General features: G+C 35.0%; 1 protein-coding gene across 1 annotated transcript; it reads left to right on the top strand.

Annotated features, from left to right (window-relative positions):
* Positions 1-1,079: 1,079 nt before the first annotated feature.
* LOC138697184 (uncharacterized) lies at positions 1,080-13,127 on the top strand. The gene is made up of 8 exons (XM_069822750.1): positions 1,080-1,230; positions 3,253-3,334; positions 4,640-4,695; positions 5,224-5,259; positions 9,385-9,520; positions 9,819-9,907; positions 11,486-11,513; positions 12,714-13,127. The coding sequence occupies exons 1-8, from the start codon at positions 1,123-1,125 to the stop codon at positions 12,776-12,778; spliced, it is 600 nt and encodes a 199-aa protein (XP_069678851.1). The 5' UTR covers positions 1,080-1,122; the 3' UTR covers positions 12,779-13,127.
* The last annotated feature ends 3,995 nt before the right edge of the window (positions 13,128-17,122 follow it).

The following is a 17,122-nucleotide window of genomic DNA, read 5'->3' on the forward strand; positions in this document are numbered from 1 at the left end:
CCATAATAAATTATGTATTTGTCGACTCTTGGAAACTGCAGTGATCGAGTGTAAAGATCAGCTATGGGACCAATAACTTCATTTTTCTGTATAGCTACTCTCTTTATATTCGCAAGATGCGTGGAAGTTTCAGATCGAGGTGAGCGTGAGTACTCTAGATCACAAAGTACTAAGGAGAAGAAGAAGTTACGGAAAAGGGGAGAAAAAATATAATTTTACCTGTGATGTAAATAATTATTCAGTTAACACAGAACTGAAAGCTTAAAGAGTAAAATTTTAGGGCTTAAAACTATCAAGAGTTTGCACGATCGGCATAACGCTAGGTTACGGAAATGGGTAAAAATAAAATGATAAGATTTTTATGCTCGACCATGCCGAAATGTAGTAATTATACACCTGGTAGTAGCCCTTTATGGACTTCATCAAAGTACACCTATTCATTAAAGTTCAATGTTCCACCAATCAGAAAATACCATTGTAGCAATATGAAAGCGCAAGTATCGATTATTCTCGGATATGCAATCGAAAGACAACTAGTTCTGTTACTATAATAATTAGGGTTAATTGTAAATAATATTCAAATAAATTCAATTTGTCATCTGTTTTTCATGTCTAATTCAATTTCAAGGTTATATCAAGATTAATGTTTATTTTACTCTCAAGATTATATCAAGGTCAATGTCGACATTTGTTTCTCGGAAAAAATCAATACTTTCCCGTCTGCGCACATCTCACAATTTACGAGGTATTGCACAAGGTCAGTTCCGCTCCTCAGTCAGATAAGAATAACATGAATACTTATGAATAATTTCAAGTTAGAAATAAGATCGAGCATAAAAAGTCGTATGAAACTTGACTATAATGGTAATTAAGACGCTCGTATGAAAATTATTATACTACCACTATAGGCTCGTTGCATAATGTACTATTCTGTGAAAATGTCGCTTTCCTTAAAGGAGTCATATACCGGTGGCATAAAAATATTACATCATTTTATAATACAGAGTTTTATTGAAATAAAATCAGGAATATAAGTTCAACACAAATAATTGCATTGTGTATTCATTTACAATTCCAGATCCCGAATTCACGGATATAGTTGACGCAGAATTAAATACTCCCATGATTTCAAGTCGATCACCTTTATTTTATTACAAGCCTGAAATGTATTTTAGCCCTTTATTGAGCCGTTCGCTGCGTTCTGAAGACGGTACACGTAAGAATCTGAAGGTAAAGGTAACGTGTTGATCCAGACAATAACAAAGAAAATCTTCCTCATAGCAAAAGGACGTCTTTTGTCACTAAAAGTTGTCATGGTAACGTTACGATATTTGTCTTTAAATGTAGGATTATTACTTCTTTTGTTTTCTGTAAGAAAGAACAGTAGCAGTAAAGCCATCGTCTCACTTCTTGTAGCTTCTTTTGCACTCATTTTTCTACAATATGGAACACATCCACTTACAGTTTTTGTTTTCAGCCACATTCATTTGTTTCTGTTTGAGTTTGAGTAATAGATCTTTCTCTTCGTATCGGTATGTTACGTTAGACCTCTTTCTTCTTCTTCCATCAATGTTCATAGTTCTTTATGGTAATTCATTAGCTTTATCATTCAACTCATATTCATTTTGTTTTTATTGTTGCTCATATGGAGATAATCAATTGTCCCAAGACTGCCTCGTTTCGAGCAGTATCAAACAGATGGTACTCCTTTCAATATGAAAATTTTATGGATCAAAGTGAATTGAAACTAAATCTACGTTTGAGAAAACTAAGATAATAAAAGGCGTGGTGTACACTGGCGTTCAAAGACACCTGAACCCTACTAATCGATAGTGATCGATTGTTTGATCGTGTAAGTGTGGTTTTTTTAGTTATTATTAATGCTAATTATGAGAATAATTTATACTTAATCTACGTCATCATTTTCCCAAACATTTTTTTACCTATCCCTATATTAGTGCCATCTATTGAGAACTATAGTCGCGACGCTGTTATTCCCGGCGTGACTCCTCCTCTTTGCTTACGTCTTAGGAAGTGAAGGCTCTATAAGGTCTAGGTAGGTAGTATCGTTCGCCATTTTTGTTCTTTCGTTGCCGAGCTACCAGACGAGGGATCTATTTGCCACCCCGTTAAACATTATCATGTCGTAGCTCCTATGATAATAAATCAGACGCACTGTAATTCAGCAAATAATTGAGCGGCAAATAACGTCTTCGTGTGCTTTCTGCGAACGCAAACGAAAGAGCCAAAATGGCGGGCGATTATATTAAGTATTTATCGAGCCTTAGGAAATGCTTAACGTCTTCATCAGCGAATCACAAGACGCACACGTTTAAATGTAGCCGACCTGCAACGTGATTGGCTGCCGGAAATTAGAGCGACGGGACTACAAAGTGTCTCATGGCTCTCTGTATGCCGTCATATGGCTAGTCGATGAGCCTAGAGAATTCAATCTTCCTACACTTCCGCAGAGGCGTATAACCAATATGTCTGAGAAGTTGCCTAGCAAGTACGACGTTCATTCTGAAATTACTTACCGATATGTACGGTAACGCCGGTAGTGGCAGGAATGTGAACTGTTTGGAAAGATGTACTGAGGTAGGTTTTTTTCTTACTGTCGGGATATGGGGAGAGAGTTAAGATGATTACTTACGTATTTGTTGACATTAATTTCGACGGTCAACATGGACACGGAGCATTTGATTTGTGTTGTGGAATGTTACCGTACGCAACTGATAACACTCTACGTACGACTTGGCCGAGCAAAACACAGTTCGAAAGAGGTTATGGTAGCACACAGACCGTACAGACCGCCATCTGTTGCTACGACGTTCAAGTTATACCGTACACGTTCTCAAGTTCAGATTGAACGCCTTGATTAATAAGCAACTTCTCTGACTTAGAAAACTGAAGCTCGCTTCAAATCGCTGACTCACAACAGTGACGTCATGACACACTTTGAAATGAACACCCAGTATAGTGAAACTATATCAAAGTTTGTCCTTTTGTTATATCTTTGGTTCTGACATCTCGTGGTTGGAAAGTTCGCTTACACGATCAGAAAAATTCTAGGTCAGATTTCTTTGAACGCCAGTGTACACAGAGTTCATTGTTATCCAAGATAATGCTATTAACCTAGTTTTAGGAAACTAAGTTAACAAGGAATTTACCGGTGTTGATGAAAACGGGGCTTAATAATATTAGAACGATTTATTTGAATATATTCAAGCAGTGAATTTTGTTTGTGCACAGTGTTGCCGGCGACCTGAACCTCAGTACACCGAGAAAGATGTGCGAATATTCAACAGATGCGTAGAAGAGACAAAACCAAAGGGTAAGAAACCCAGCAGTTGCCAACAACATACCTAAAACTGTCTGGCTACTACAGAATCAAATACCTTATATGATTTATAACCAAAACACAAAGGAGTATTAGATATACCATAAGTCGAAATATAAGACATGAATTATATAGAACCCATAAACCTAGAATATAAATAAAACTTAATAGATATCAATTTATTACCAATATCAATCCTAGAAATTTCATATCCTTAACGTGAATTTATTTTTTTTTATTATATTCCGATATGTTTACAATCCAATTAGGCTGTATCATTTTTTTAACCCTTTAAGGACAACTATCCTCATATTGGGTTTTTTCTCTCTCTTCCTCTTACTTAATTAAGAAATAGATAAAATACGATATGATGGAATAGTGCCAGTGGAGGATGGAGTGGAATCTGAAGACGAGAGAGTGGACGACTGGCTAATCAACATTTGCTTACTTAAATTAATTAGTTAACGCAATTTAATTACTTATATGGAAGAGTAAATCGTTACATTTCAACAGCAACATTAAGAATAGTAACTAGTGATGAAAAAGTACATATGAAAATACGTATTTGTATCGGAGCTGTATATCTTAATGGAACTAAGTAATTGCATGTTTCACGTTTAATTATTATGATTGACGCATTGTTGTTCGTGGATATATGCATATTTTTTTTATGTTCGTCAATATTTCGACATTAAGATTGGCCTGTATTTTCTGTATATTTTCAATATTTTATAGCAAAAACCGTTTTCTAGCATCCTGGACTTTGATAAAATATGTTTTAACGATTTACTTTACTAAGATGCTTTCCTGCTGATCCAGAGTTGCGTTCGATTCCCGCTTGGGCTGATTACCTGGTTGGGTTATTACCTGGTAAGGCGAATGTTAGGTAATATATGGTGAATCCTCGGCCACATCTATCGAAATACCATCTCGCTGTCACCAAACCCATCGACGCTAAATAACCAGGTAGTTGACACAGCGTCGTTAAATAATCAACCAAAAATAAAATTATTTACTTCAGACATGGGTGAGATCATTACCTTTTTTTTTAAAACAACAGTAAGTAGTATTTTGTTAGAGTCTCTCTAGTGTCGAAGGTTTAACCGCGAAATCTTGTCGTCGGCCGACCGGGAGCAGACGCTCTGCGACCCGTCAACTCCGTGACGCACTCGCATTTCACAGATAATCCGCTCACCTAGTACAATGCTGGTGGCAACTAATGCAAACCAAGCTTCAAGAGTAGAAATGAAATAGCTGGAAATTAGTTTCATAATATGTTCTAATATGATTCATTTTCAGCTTCTATGACTTACACTCCGGGCGACGCAGACAAAGAAGTCAAGAAGCGATATGTCGTGAGTACAAACAATGCTACCTGTATTTCTTAAACGACTATCTCAAGGAAAGTGAAGTTAACTTCGTGGTATCACCCTTAATGGCAACAGGACTGCAAGTTACACTTTAAAATTCGTAACACGTTTAGGCCATCTGTATTTCAGGTACATGAAAAATCGATTTTCATGACTTGCTCAATACAAACTTTCCGTTCTACAAAGGAATTGTTCAATGTTACGTTTGTTCGGATCAAATTTCTGCACATTCAAACGACAAAACTAAAATTCTTTCAATCATTTATTACCATAATAGACTGCTCTCTTAAATTGACTGAGCATATTGGGAACTAAGTCAATGGCTTTCCCGAACCACGCTATGGAATGTTTCATAAAAAAATTATCTCGAAAAGAAAGCAAAACCGAGCAAAATTGTATTAACTATTTTCTTTGAAATATCTCAAAGAATAAACCCCTGAAATTAATAGCATTAACTACGGTTCATCTGTATATACCCAAAATAACAGTGGCTTCGTCTGCATTCTTTTTCAGTGCCTCCTGCATTGCTGTGCTAAACATCTCGGCATGGTAAGACAACGACTATTTCAGACTACAATTAAAATAGGATCCATGTAGAGTAATATCACGATGTGGTTTAACTCGGAGCTTATGTATAGTACCATTATTACGATTACACTACATCATAATTGGCCACGTGTTGGCCTTTTGTCGGAAAGGAGAGTTATTGCGTAACAACAGGCATCATAGTCCGTCGAGCTGTCGCCTGTCTTCTTCGAAAGAAGGGTTTGGAAGTTCATGAAGAGGTCCAGGTCTGAAGACGAATCTCACAGAAGAGCGGATTTTAGTTATTCAGTTATTTAGTTATTTAGTTATTTAGTTACTTAGTTATTCAGTTATTCAGTTAGTTAGTTTATGTATTATTTATTTATTTATTCTGGTGTACTGTAGTTAAAGCCATCAGGCCATAATAGCATTGAACAGACAACTAATGGCAATTATCATAGATCCAACTATACGCCTGGAGAGGGATCTAAACCAAGCTCATCAGGTTGATCATGAAAAGTGGACCATTTATGAACGTTATATTCCCTACCTTACTGCCCAGTATAACATCCCTCTCTTCAATTGGTCAGTGACAGGTTTACTTTTTGGTGCTTGGAGTTCTTTACCAAAATTGACATATAATTTTTCAAACAATTATCAATATCATCTTCTGAAATTGAAAAAATCATCTCTCAAATTCTTAATGATTCCTTGCAATTTCTTTTATACTACTCAGAAAGTCTTAATTAAGAGTATGCCATATGCTAATCTTAACTAAAATCTTTTATTTATAAGTTTAATTTTATGATAATACTAGCCGTACCCGTGCGCTCCGCTGCACCCGTTAGAAATAAATATAAAGTAATTACATAATTAAAATAGGACATTTGATCCAGGGAACATTCATGTTTGATAGAAGGATAAATCGTTTATTATGTTACTTAATTTAAATTGTATTATCAAAATTAAAATGCGATCATTTTGATCCAGAGACACTCATTTGTTCACAAAAATTATTTTAGGAAATACAGGAAACGAATGTACAGAATAGCATCAAGTTTTCTGTGCATAAGAAGCTATTTTAATCTTACCTGTCCTCGATTCAAAACGGATAATTTAGCTTCCGATATTACTTCATACAAACACAGAAACATTCTCTGTAGACTATGTTTCATACTTTCATCGCTTTCGATTGTTGTCCAAGGCCCCTTATAGACGAAGTCATTTGTTTTTTATTTCATTACACCGCTTTAGATGGTGTTGTTATTGTAGTTTTGAAACTCATTTATCTCATTAAATATCAGTCCTATCAAAATTTTTTAAAGAATAAAACTTATCGGAAATTATTTTTAAAGAAACTATTGTTATATAATATTTTCATTGAAAATTAATAATAAGGGAGATATTTCAATTTATTTAATTCAAGCCCCCTTATAACCCCCCTTTTAAATAAAATATTCTGAATGCCATATAGCCTAAATTCTAAGTTACAACGAACTTAATTTATATTCCAATTTTCATATAAATCGGTTCAGCCATTATCGCGTGAAAGGGTAACAAACATCCAGACAGACAGACAGACAGACAGACAAAAATTAAAAAAAAAAAACTATTTTTCGGTTTCAGGGCGGTTAATTATATATGTTAGGACGAATTACTTTTGGAAAACCGAAAATTACCAGAAAAATTTCGGCTACAGATTTATTATTAGTATAGATTTTAACATTTTATTTTATAATAATTGATATCAACTGCTTTTAATTATTACAATTTATTTTTATAACAATATTCATCTTTAATTCGTCATATTTTTCTATTCATTTCCTGATCCTCGTGGTCATCTTTAATTAAGGCCGGAAGATTTATTTCTTTTTTAAATCTCTCTCTAATTCTATAGATAATAATTCACTTCCCAGAGAAAACTTTCTTTTCTTATGAACAAAACACTACCGAGTTATTGGCTAGAAAGTTCTACGTGATATAAAAACCACTAACAAACTCGTCGCGTTTCGGCTTGAATCAATCATCTGTTAATTTCAAATAATGACCCATTAAATTTTCATTAATATTAACCATTTTCCGAAAAATTGACTTGCAAATACTTCTAATAAATAATGGCTCCTCTAGACGCATTGACATCATAGCGTATTCCCAGACTACCAAGAAAGGATATATAATTGATCCTACCACAAGGATTGAAACGGGGAGTAGCCAGCCGGAGGATGTCAATCAAGAAAAGATCAACATTTATCTGCCAACAGTTGATTACTTCAAAGCAAAATACCAGCTTGAAGACATTGAGGTGATTGGTCTTCTTATTGGAGCTCGTGGTGTGATTCCCAAGTTCTTTGAAAGCTTCAGGAAGACTTTTGAACTACCACAGACACTTACTGCTGACATCATAACTTCAGCTTTGAAACGCTCTTGCCAAATTCTGAGTCATCATATTCACTCTGTTTATTTTTTTTTTCTTCGCTTTATAATTCATATATGTTTATTTTAATTTTCTTTCTACAAAATTTATGTAAACATTTAATAATGTAAATTCATGTAGGAGAGTATACTGAGTCCTTCTGGGCTACCTCCAATGGGAGGCAGTTATTATTATTATTATTATTATTATTATTATTAATATATATACATACTAGGTTCAAAAAGTTCCTGGAATTTGCTAGCATCATAGAAACAACGTACCTTAAACACTATTCTACAACATTCCCTTCAAAATAGTTGCCTTCCGCAACAACACACTTTTGCCAACGCGTGTAGAGTTCCTGGAAGCAGGCCTGGAAGCCATTTTGTGAAACCCGTCTTAGTGCTCTCGTCGCGTTTGCGATAACCTCTTCAGCATTGAATCTCCGTCCTTTCAGATGACTTTTCAGACGGGGAAACAGAAAGTAATCAGGTGGTGAGAGATCAGGAGAGTATGCTGGGTGATCCAAAGCAGTTATGTTGTGCCTGGCAAGAAAATTCTTTACAATAATTGCGCGATGAGCAGGTGCATTGTCACGCATAAGGAACCAGTTGTTTTCTACCCACTTTTCTGGACGTTTCCTTCTCACTGCGTCCCAGAGGCGACGGAGGGTTTCTACGTACAATTCTTTCGTTACAGTACGACCTTCTGGAATGAACTCATGGTGCATGAGACCCTGAGAGTCGAAGAAAACTTCCAACATAACTTTGCTTTAAGTGTGCTTAAATGCGACAGGCTCATGTCAGTAGATTTACTGGCATGAAAAGAACTCCTGCGGGACAAAATTCCGGCACATCCGGCGATGCTGATATAACCTCTGCAGTTGCGAGCGTCGTTAAATAAAACATAACATTTAAAATAACTTTGCCTTTGGAAGTGTCCCTAGGAAATTTTTGCTTCCGAGGAGATGTTTTCGATTTCCACTCAGATGACTGTCGTTTAGGGACTGGGTCGTACAAGTAGCACCAGTTTCATTTTGTTTAAGAAATCACCATCTTCATCAGCCATACTGATCATGTCCCCAGCAAAACACAGAACTTGATGTTTGTACTTTGCTCTGTGGACATAATTACAAAATGCGACGAACAAACGAAACACTATGATAAACAATTGCCTACAACTCAAAACCAATAATTGCCATTATCAACAAACTTTAAGGAAATGACATCATGAATGTTACCAACAAAACAAATGTATAATATCCCTTGTTATATATTAATACGAAAAATGGTAGTAAAATTCCGGGAACTTTTTGAACCTAGTAGTATATATATATATATATATATATATATATATATATATATATATATATATATATATATATATATATATATATATATAATTTATACAAGGAAACGGACATGTTCAAAACCAAACTTGTAGTGCAATGAATGTTCAAAAAATGTTTCAGACAAACATAACGAAATGGAATTTCTGTAGAATGAAACAATTTGTGTTTATACTTCATATAATGAGAAATGATACACAAATACAAAATGAATCATTGAAAGAAATGAGATATCAGACAAGTTGCATCTCAATCACTATTGTAAATTGAAGCCCGGAGCATAAGGTATAATTATATTAAACAAACTAACTACACTTTTAGAACTCGACAGCCAGGTAGCTGTACTTCCACTGTATATTGTATTACGTGCTGTTAACAAATGTTCCAGATCGATGCGGGCGGCTACTTAATAGAAGATAAACTGGCACAGTTCATCAAGAACTCCAGTGGCTCCTCCGTGTTCTATAACGAAAATAAGGACATTCTGGAGAAGTGCGGCAGTTTTGCGAACAAATACAGCAAAGGTGAGGGGTTCGCGAAGTATGCCGATCTGGTCACAATTATTGTCCTCCCTTCAGCTCGTCTTTTTCACTGACCGGCCTCTCCATCTGAGTTGATAATTCAAAATAAAAAACGTTATTGCCTGGTCTCACGTACACAATCCTCAGCAGAGGTCAACGATCATCCAATCAGTATGAAGGTAACGCGTGGGTGATATGATGATTCCCCTTAGTTGTTATGAAACCCTGATCACATTCCCTCAAGAGTACCACCTTTTTTCCCCGTAAAGACAGTAAAAACTGGAAACTACTTCATTTTCAGATCACGTCAAACTCATACAGTACTACGAACGGAAATGTAACGCTGCCATTGTTGCGCTCTACATGTGTGTCAACGCTTTTGCAGAGTTGGTAAGTGTTGTGTTTGGCTGCCTTGAACTTAGGAAGTACGTTTCTTCTTATCTTTTTGCAAAGTAAAAATAATATAACAAAAATACATAGCAATAACTTTGAAACCAATGAATATCTGTTGGAGTTTAGTTATATCACGGATTATAGACTGCTACAGAGATCATAATATTAACTCTTTTTGTAACATAAATACAGCCACAATATTACACAACAGATTTCACTAACAATGTGAAAAACCTGACTCAGGACTGTACAATTTTAAACAACACTGCAAATACATCGCTGACATATAAATTTAAATTACTTTCAATACATCGATTCCATCATATAGTAATTAATTTGTGAAGGTCCTCCTTAATTAAATATCATAATCGCCAATACATCCGTTACAACTCCCAATTAACTTCAAATTTCAATTTAAACTTCCCAGTATTTAATACTCCATAGCTGCATAGTTTTACACCATGTCGTGTGAGACATCTCCATACGGACACCCCCAAAATACGGATACCCCTCATATACGGACAGATGTTTATGTTCCAACTGAAATGATATAGAAATAATGATAAATTTAACTCTCGTTTACGGACACTCTCAGACACGGACACGGACAGCTGTTTCACAGTCTCAAAGCTTGCTTTACCTCCTGACTGTGGACAGAACTTGGATTTGAAGACCTAATATGTTACAAAAATGGAAAATTTAGTACAGAAATTCCTTAACATGAAAGAAGACAATAAGGGCCTCATAGCATACCACTAGCCCAGCCGGCTACCCCTTGTTAGCTGGAAGCGGGTGGATAAAGAAAATCATAAAATTTAACCTGTCTGATGGGTCAAGGTTTCCGCGATCGTGAAATTGTATTCGACACATGATAGGGTTAGTAGGATTATTCTCTTCACTTCAATCAGTTGTCCTGTTTTGAAAGACATGGCACCTGAACGTAAAGGTTAAGTTGAAAACTGTAAATTACAGTACTGCATAACTGTAGACCTAGAATAAAACTGTATGGCACAGCACTGTATTTTCCTTTTTCGATCTTATCTACTGTAATTAAAGTTGCAAAGAATTTACTGTAGTACAGTATACTGTATTTAGAATTAAACTACAGTAATACACTTCATTTAAAGCGTGAAGGGATATAATAATGCATATTATAAATTCACAGTTAGAGTGGGGAGCCTCCCTCCCAATAAAGGACACCTCCCAGATGCGGACAGATTGTTACGTCCCTTCGATGTCCGAAAATGAGAGGTTTTACTATACATGCAAAACACTCAACTCTTTGGAACTTCGCGAAGGGAAAGGAAACCTGTATATTTGATCCTTAACAACGTCACTCTAGGACTAGTAACCAGTCTAACACTTACCCTTCACCTTCGCTGATCACGATGATGACCTCCATACGTGGCTCAGAAGTATTTGAAGTTTCTGCAACAAACAAACAATTCTGTACTACACTCAGAATTCATACAGATGTTGTTGCAGTGCCTAATTGCTTATAATATTGTGTTCTTTCATATTATCCAATTCTCACATAATTTACTAAATCTGCCGGTTTTTTTTTTTTTTTTACAGAACTGTTCTGACCAAAGACAAATTAAAAGTAAGTATGATTATTTTACAGAGTTCTTATACAACAGAGTATCATTTCAATTTTCCGAGCATTACTATAAGCCTACACTTAGCACTAATTGCAATATCTATTGCATTATTATTATTATTATTATTATTATTATTATTATTATTATTATTATTATTATTATTAAGGAAAGTCCAGGATAACAGAGAGGGTTTGGAATTGAATAGGTTACATCAGCTGCTTGTCTATGCAGATGACATGAATATGTTAGGAGAAAATCCACAAACGATTAGGGAAAACACGGAAATTTTACTGGAAGCAAGTAAAGAGATAGGTTTGGAAGTAAATCCCGAAAAGACAAAGTATATGATTATGTCTCATGACGAGAATATTGTACGAAATGGAAATATAAAAATTGGAAATTTATCTTTTAAAGAGGTGGACAAGTTCAAATATCTTGGAGCAACAGTAACAAATATAAATGATACTCGGGAGGAAATTAAACATAGAATAAATATGTGAAATGCCTGTTATTATTCGGTTGAGAAGCTTTTATCATCCAGTCTGCTGTCAAAAAATATGAAAGTTAGAATTTATAAAACAGTTATATTACCGGTTGTTCTTTATGGTTGTGAAACTTGGACTCTCACTTTGAGAGAGGAACATAGGTTAAGCGTGTTCGAGAATAAGGTGCTTAGGAAAATATTTGGGGCTAAGAGGGATGAAGTTACAGGGGAATGGAGAAAGTTACACAACACAGAACTGCACGCATTGTATTCTTCACCTGACATAATTATGAACATTAAATCCAGACGTTTGAGATGGGCAGGGCATGTAGCACGTATGGGCGAATCCAGAAATGCATATAGAGTGTTAGTTGGGAGGGCGGAGGGAAAAAGACCTTTAGGGAGGCCGAGACGTAGATGGGAAGATAATATTAAAATGGATTTGAGGGAGGTGGGATATGATGACAGAGAATGGATTAATCTTGCTCAGGATAGGGACCAATGGCGGGCTTATGTGAGGGCGGCAATGAACCTCCGGGTTCCTTAAAAGCCAGTAAGTAAGTATTATTATTATTATTATTATTATTATTATTATTATTATTATTATCATCATCATCATTATAAACCAATAACATAATTGTGGTTACTTGTGTATGTGGTTATGTCTGATTTCTTACGTCACAGATAGATAAATTAGTTAAATCTCCTTTTCTTGCAGGTGCAGAATGCGACAAATATAGACACAACACGCGAATGACGTTAGAGGCACTCAAACTGTTATAATAAACCTGAACATTTGTTTCGACATCTTGGTCATTAATATTTCTTTGCTGTCTGAGCTAACGTTTAACTGCAAAACAATATTTACCAAGAAATAAAAGATGCATTAATTATTAGAATGTATGAGATGATTTGGGTTAATGCACCACTACAAACACTTGGAAACTCATGCAAGCGGCTATGTCTACAGGAAATAAAAGTAATAAAGGTGACTCAAATGCAGTACTGACGTTATTGACTACATATTTAGGCCTAACTTAACCAACCTTTATATATCTTACTAGTGGCTTGTGCAGCAATTGCTGCAAATTAAGTCCATAAAATGTTCAAATAAAAATTGTTCAGATTTATTTTCAATGAAGAATACCAGACATTTTGAAAGTTATTTGCTTCCATAATAGTGAAACATACGCCCTCTGAATGTTTTTTTTTTTTTTTTTTTTTTTTTTTGCCAAATACTTTTCCTTGAACCTATCCGTCTTCAGCTCTTGAGTTTCAATGCGAAATCGCTAGTAACAATGTCACGATGATAAGTGGGTTTTTGATGTGGGAGTAATGCAGTAGCTATTTCGGGTCATTGCGGATTGTATGTGAAAGTTAAGAAAATGTAAGGTTTGTCATGCTTTGAACAAAAGACTTAGCATTTGGTATAGCTGCTGCATGTTTCGTGAACTACCCTGAAATGTAGAGGGCAGAATCACTTTTTCCCGCTAAGAGATCTAGCTGAGGTGATCAAGATTACTACAAAATCTTGTAGGCTTCTTATCTTATCAATAAGTAATACCTTTTGGTCTTTTCTTATGAATTGTAATTTTTTACGCTTCTTCCAGACAATACTGATCTATCAAATACTGCTGGATTAATTTGTTTAACAATGATGTTATTTCGTATATTTTCTGTAATATAGGCTGTTGTGAGGAATTTATTGCTGAGATGTGGAAAATTAGGCGAATGATATGTCAGAGTTGTAGAATCTTATATGCGCCCTAAATAAAATTGTCCATCGTAAATCGTTAGCAGCTTCAGTGTTTCATTTGTTGCTGGTTGCGGGAAATAAACTTACTCAACACGGTAGCAAGAAGTGAAATGGCATGCTATTTTCCCTACAACAAAATATGCTTGGCAGCGATCACAAATCTAATCAATTAAACCGAAGAAATATGGAATTAATTTTGATGTAGTTTAAAGACGCAGCTAAAATAGGAAGCATGACTGAATTACTACCAAGGAAAGTTAGAGAATCAGACATATAAATATCTATATCACACTGCCATTACATATATGAAAAGGACCCAAACCACTTGATTAATAACTGTAAAAGTGTTTCATTTTTAATAACAATATTGTTACCTTACTTAAGTTTTATAGTTTTCAGTAACATAAGTTTATATAGGCCTGTAGCCGTTACTCAGTAAATTATAGAAATGAAGATCTAATATAAAATATTCTTTCTCTGCGTCTACTTACATAAAGCTCCAAAAGGTTTCACTTTCATATATCAGTATAGCATTATGTGTTGCATTAACTATAATAATATTTCATTTTTAATGGTAATAATGTCATCAAACATTCTTAAGTTTGGTAGTTCTTAATATCCAACACACAGATGTACTCGGAAAACTACAGACCAGAGAATCAGACCTGTAAATTATTTTTTATACATCATCAAAAAATTGCACAAATGAAGATCGACATATTGCCATTATGATGGGAAAGAATCTGAGCCGTCTGAACTCTATGACAGCAATCCTGTAGGTCATGGCCTTCGTGTAATAGCCTATTGTTTATTGTAGTGTGTGTTTTGTTTTATTCTGAAATGCAACACGGCCGACTTGATGCTCGCTTCGCTTAAGGAAGCGAACATCAAGTTCTCAAAACTGACGGAAGATGGATTTTGGAAAAAAGGAAAATGATGCAGGAAAATTGACATTTCGCTGAAAAATACTATTTTTCCGGAAAACTTGGGGTTCCAAGCTTCAAAATGAGGGGTCATTTATTAAAATCCGTTCATCCGTTTTCCCGTAATTTCCATTACCAATTCAAATTACACACATATATATATATATATATATATATATATATATATATATATATATATATCCTATATAGATATACATAATGCGACAGTATACGTAGGAGTTTAATTTTATTAATAACAATGATCGAAATGTTACTAAAGACAGCAGTGTATAATACGATACAAGGTTGAGATTTATTATTATTATTTTTTTTAACAAAATCGAGGGTTTTTCAGTTTCCGAGATTTTGTATTGCACTTCACAAACTTGTATTGGTAATCCATTCTCTATCATCATATCCCACCTCCCTCAAATCCATTTTAATATTATCCCCCATCTACGTCTCGGCCTCCCTAAAGGTCTTTTTCCCTCCGGCCTCCCAACTAACACTCTATATGCATTTCTGGATTCACCCATTAGTGCTACATGCCCTGCCCTCTCAAACGTCTGGATTTAATGTTCCTAATTATGTCAGGTGAAGAATACAATGCGTGCAGTTCTGTGTTGTGTAACTTTCTCCATTCTCCTGTAACTTCATCCCTCTTAGCCCCAAATATTTTCCTAAGCACCTTATTCTCAAACACCCTTAACCTATGTTCCACTTCTCTCAAAGTAAGAGTCCAAAATTCACAACCATAAAGAACAACCAGTAATATAACTGTTTTATAAATTGTAACTTTCAGAATTTTTGACAGCAGACTGGATGATAAAAGCTTCTCAACCGAATAATAACAGGCATTTCCCATATTTATTCTGCGTTTAATTTCCTCCCGAGTATCATTTATATTTGTTACTGTTGCTCCAAGATATTTGAACTTCTCCACCTCTTCAAAAGATAAATTTCCAATTTTTATATTTGCATTTCGTACAATATCCTGGTCGTTGCATTCCAGTCCACTCTGTCAAACATAATAACCCAAGCACAAGTACGTGAATCTAATAAGAAACCTCTAAATGTTCTTACATTTATTTACATCTTTTTGTTTTATTTATCTGTTTCTGTTACTATTTACATTTTCTTTTTGTTATATGTAATTGCCATCGGGTGATAATCCATTCGTGATTAAATAAATCTTCATTCATTAATGAAAGAAATCATATTCGTCATCCAACACTTGACGCAATTCTATACAAAATCCCGCGATTTAATCAGATTTCAGTAATTTTTTCGTCTAAAAATAAACAAAACATACAGGAAAATCATTAAAAACGTTATAGAATGTTTCTTCCTGTCCGTACGCGTGTGCATTTCGGGTGAAGATGACCTTCAAAAACCCCAAGCAGAACAACAACGGAGCTCCTTCACTTTTGACATTACACGCGACTGACAAGGCTACGCTACGTAAGTCTGTATGGACGCAAATGAGCAGTGGCGGTGCGTCAATAAGAGCACAAGAGCACGTGAACACCTTGTTTTCATTAATGCACGACTAGTTTTATTATTGAATACCGTATTGACGTAGTGGGGATGTATAATATCAGAATCGAGTATTTTAAACTTCCCGCATCTTGCATAAACTTCTTATGTAACCTTGGCAACATCTGTTCACGTACAAGCCGTGCTCTTTTCAAGAAGGTTACAGGAATTTCACGCATGCGCGGGAGAAAATTGTCTTTCGCTGGCCGCTTATGGCTCGTCAAGAGCACAAAGCGTTAAGTGAACAGTGAATCTATCCTACAGATGTCAGGTGCATCGATGCCTGTCGTTCACGTGATATATGTCGAGGAGGAAATTTAATAGTCTGTATTTTAGCCTATAGGTGTCAGCATCTCACTGTCGGAACGTTTACTTTATGTGGATGTGTGTACAGTGCTGCTACGAGAGAGTTAGTTTGTGAACTACTATACTTCAGCATAATATCATAGTTTGGTTTTCAAACACGTGCTGGTTGAATGTGATGGTGGTATGAATTTAAATATCTGTATGGTGGTGTATATTATTTAAGAATAATATTTACTGGCATGTATTTATAGTAATCAATCTATGCGAATGGGATTACAGTATTGGTATAGGCTATAGTGTATCAGTGTGTTGTGAATCAAAATATATTACTGAACACACGCACTTGTAAATAACGGCATTGTGGTATGTATTAATTTTTAACAAACGCAAACAATGAAATCTGTTCAAGTAATTTTGAACAGTAAAGAACTGGGTAAACTGGCTTACCAGGAAAAATTGGAAATAAAAAGACTGGGTTTCATTATTATTATTATTATTATTATCATTATTATTATTATTATCATTATTATTATTATCATCATCATTATTACCTGTTGTTTTGAATTTATATACGGTTTTTTCGGTAGTGAAATATTGGGATCATAA

Source organism: Periplaneta americana, chromosome 3, assembly GCF_040183065.1.
Source record: "Periplaneta americana isolate PAMFEO1 chromosome 3, P.americana_PAMFEO1_priV1, whole genome shotgun sequence".
Taxonomy (NCBI): domain Eukaryota; kingdom Metazoa; phylum Arthropoda; class Insecta; order Blattodea; family Blattidae; genus Periplaneta; species Periplaneta americana.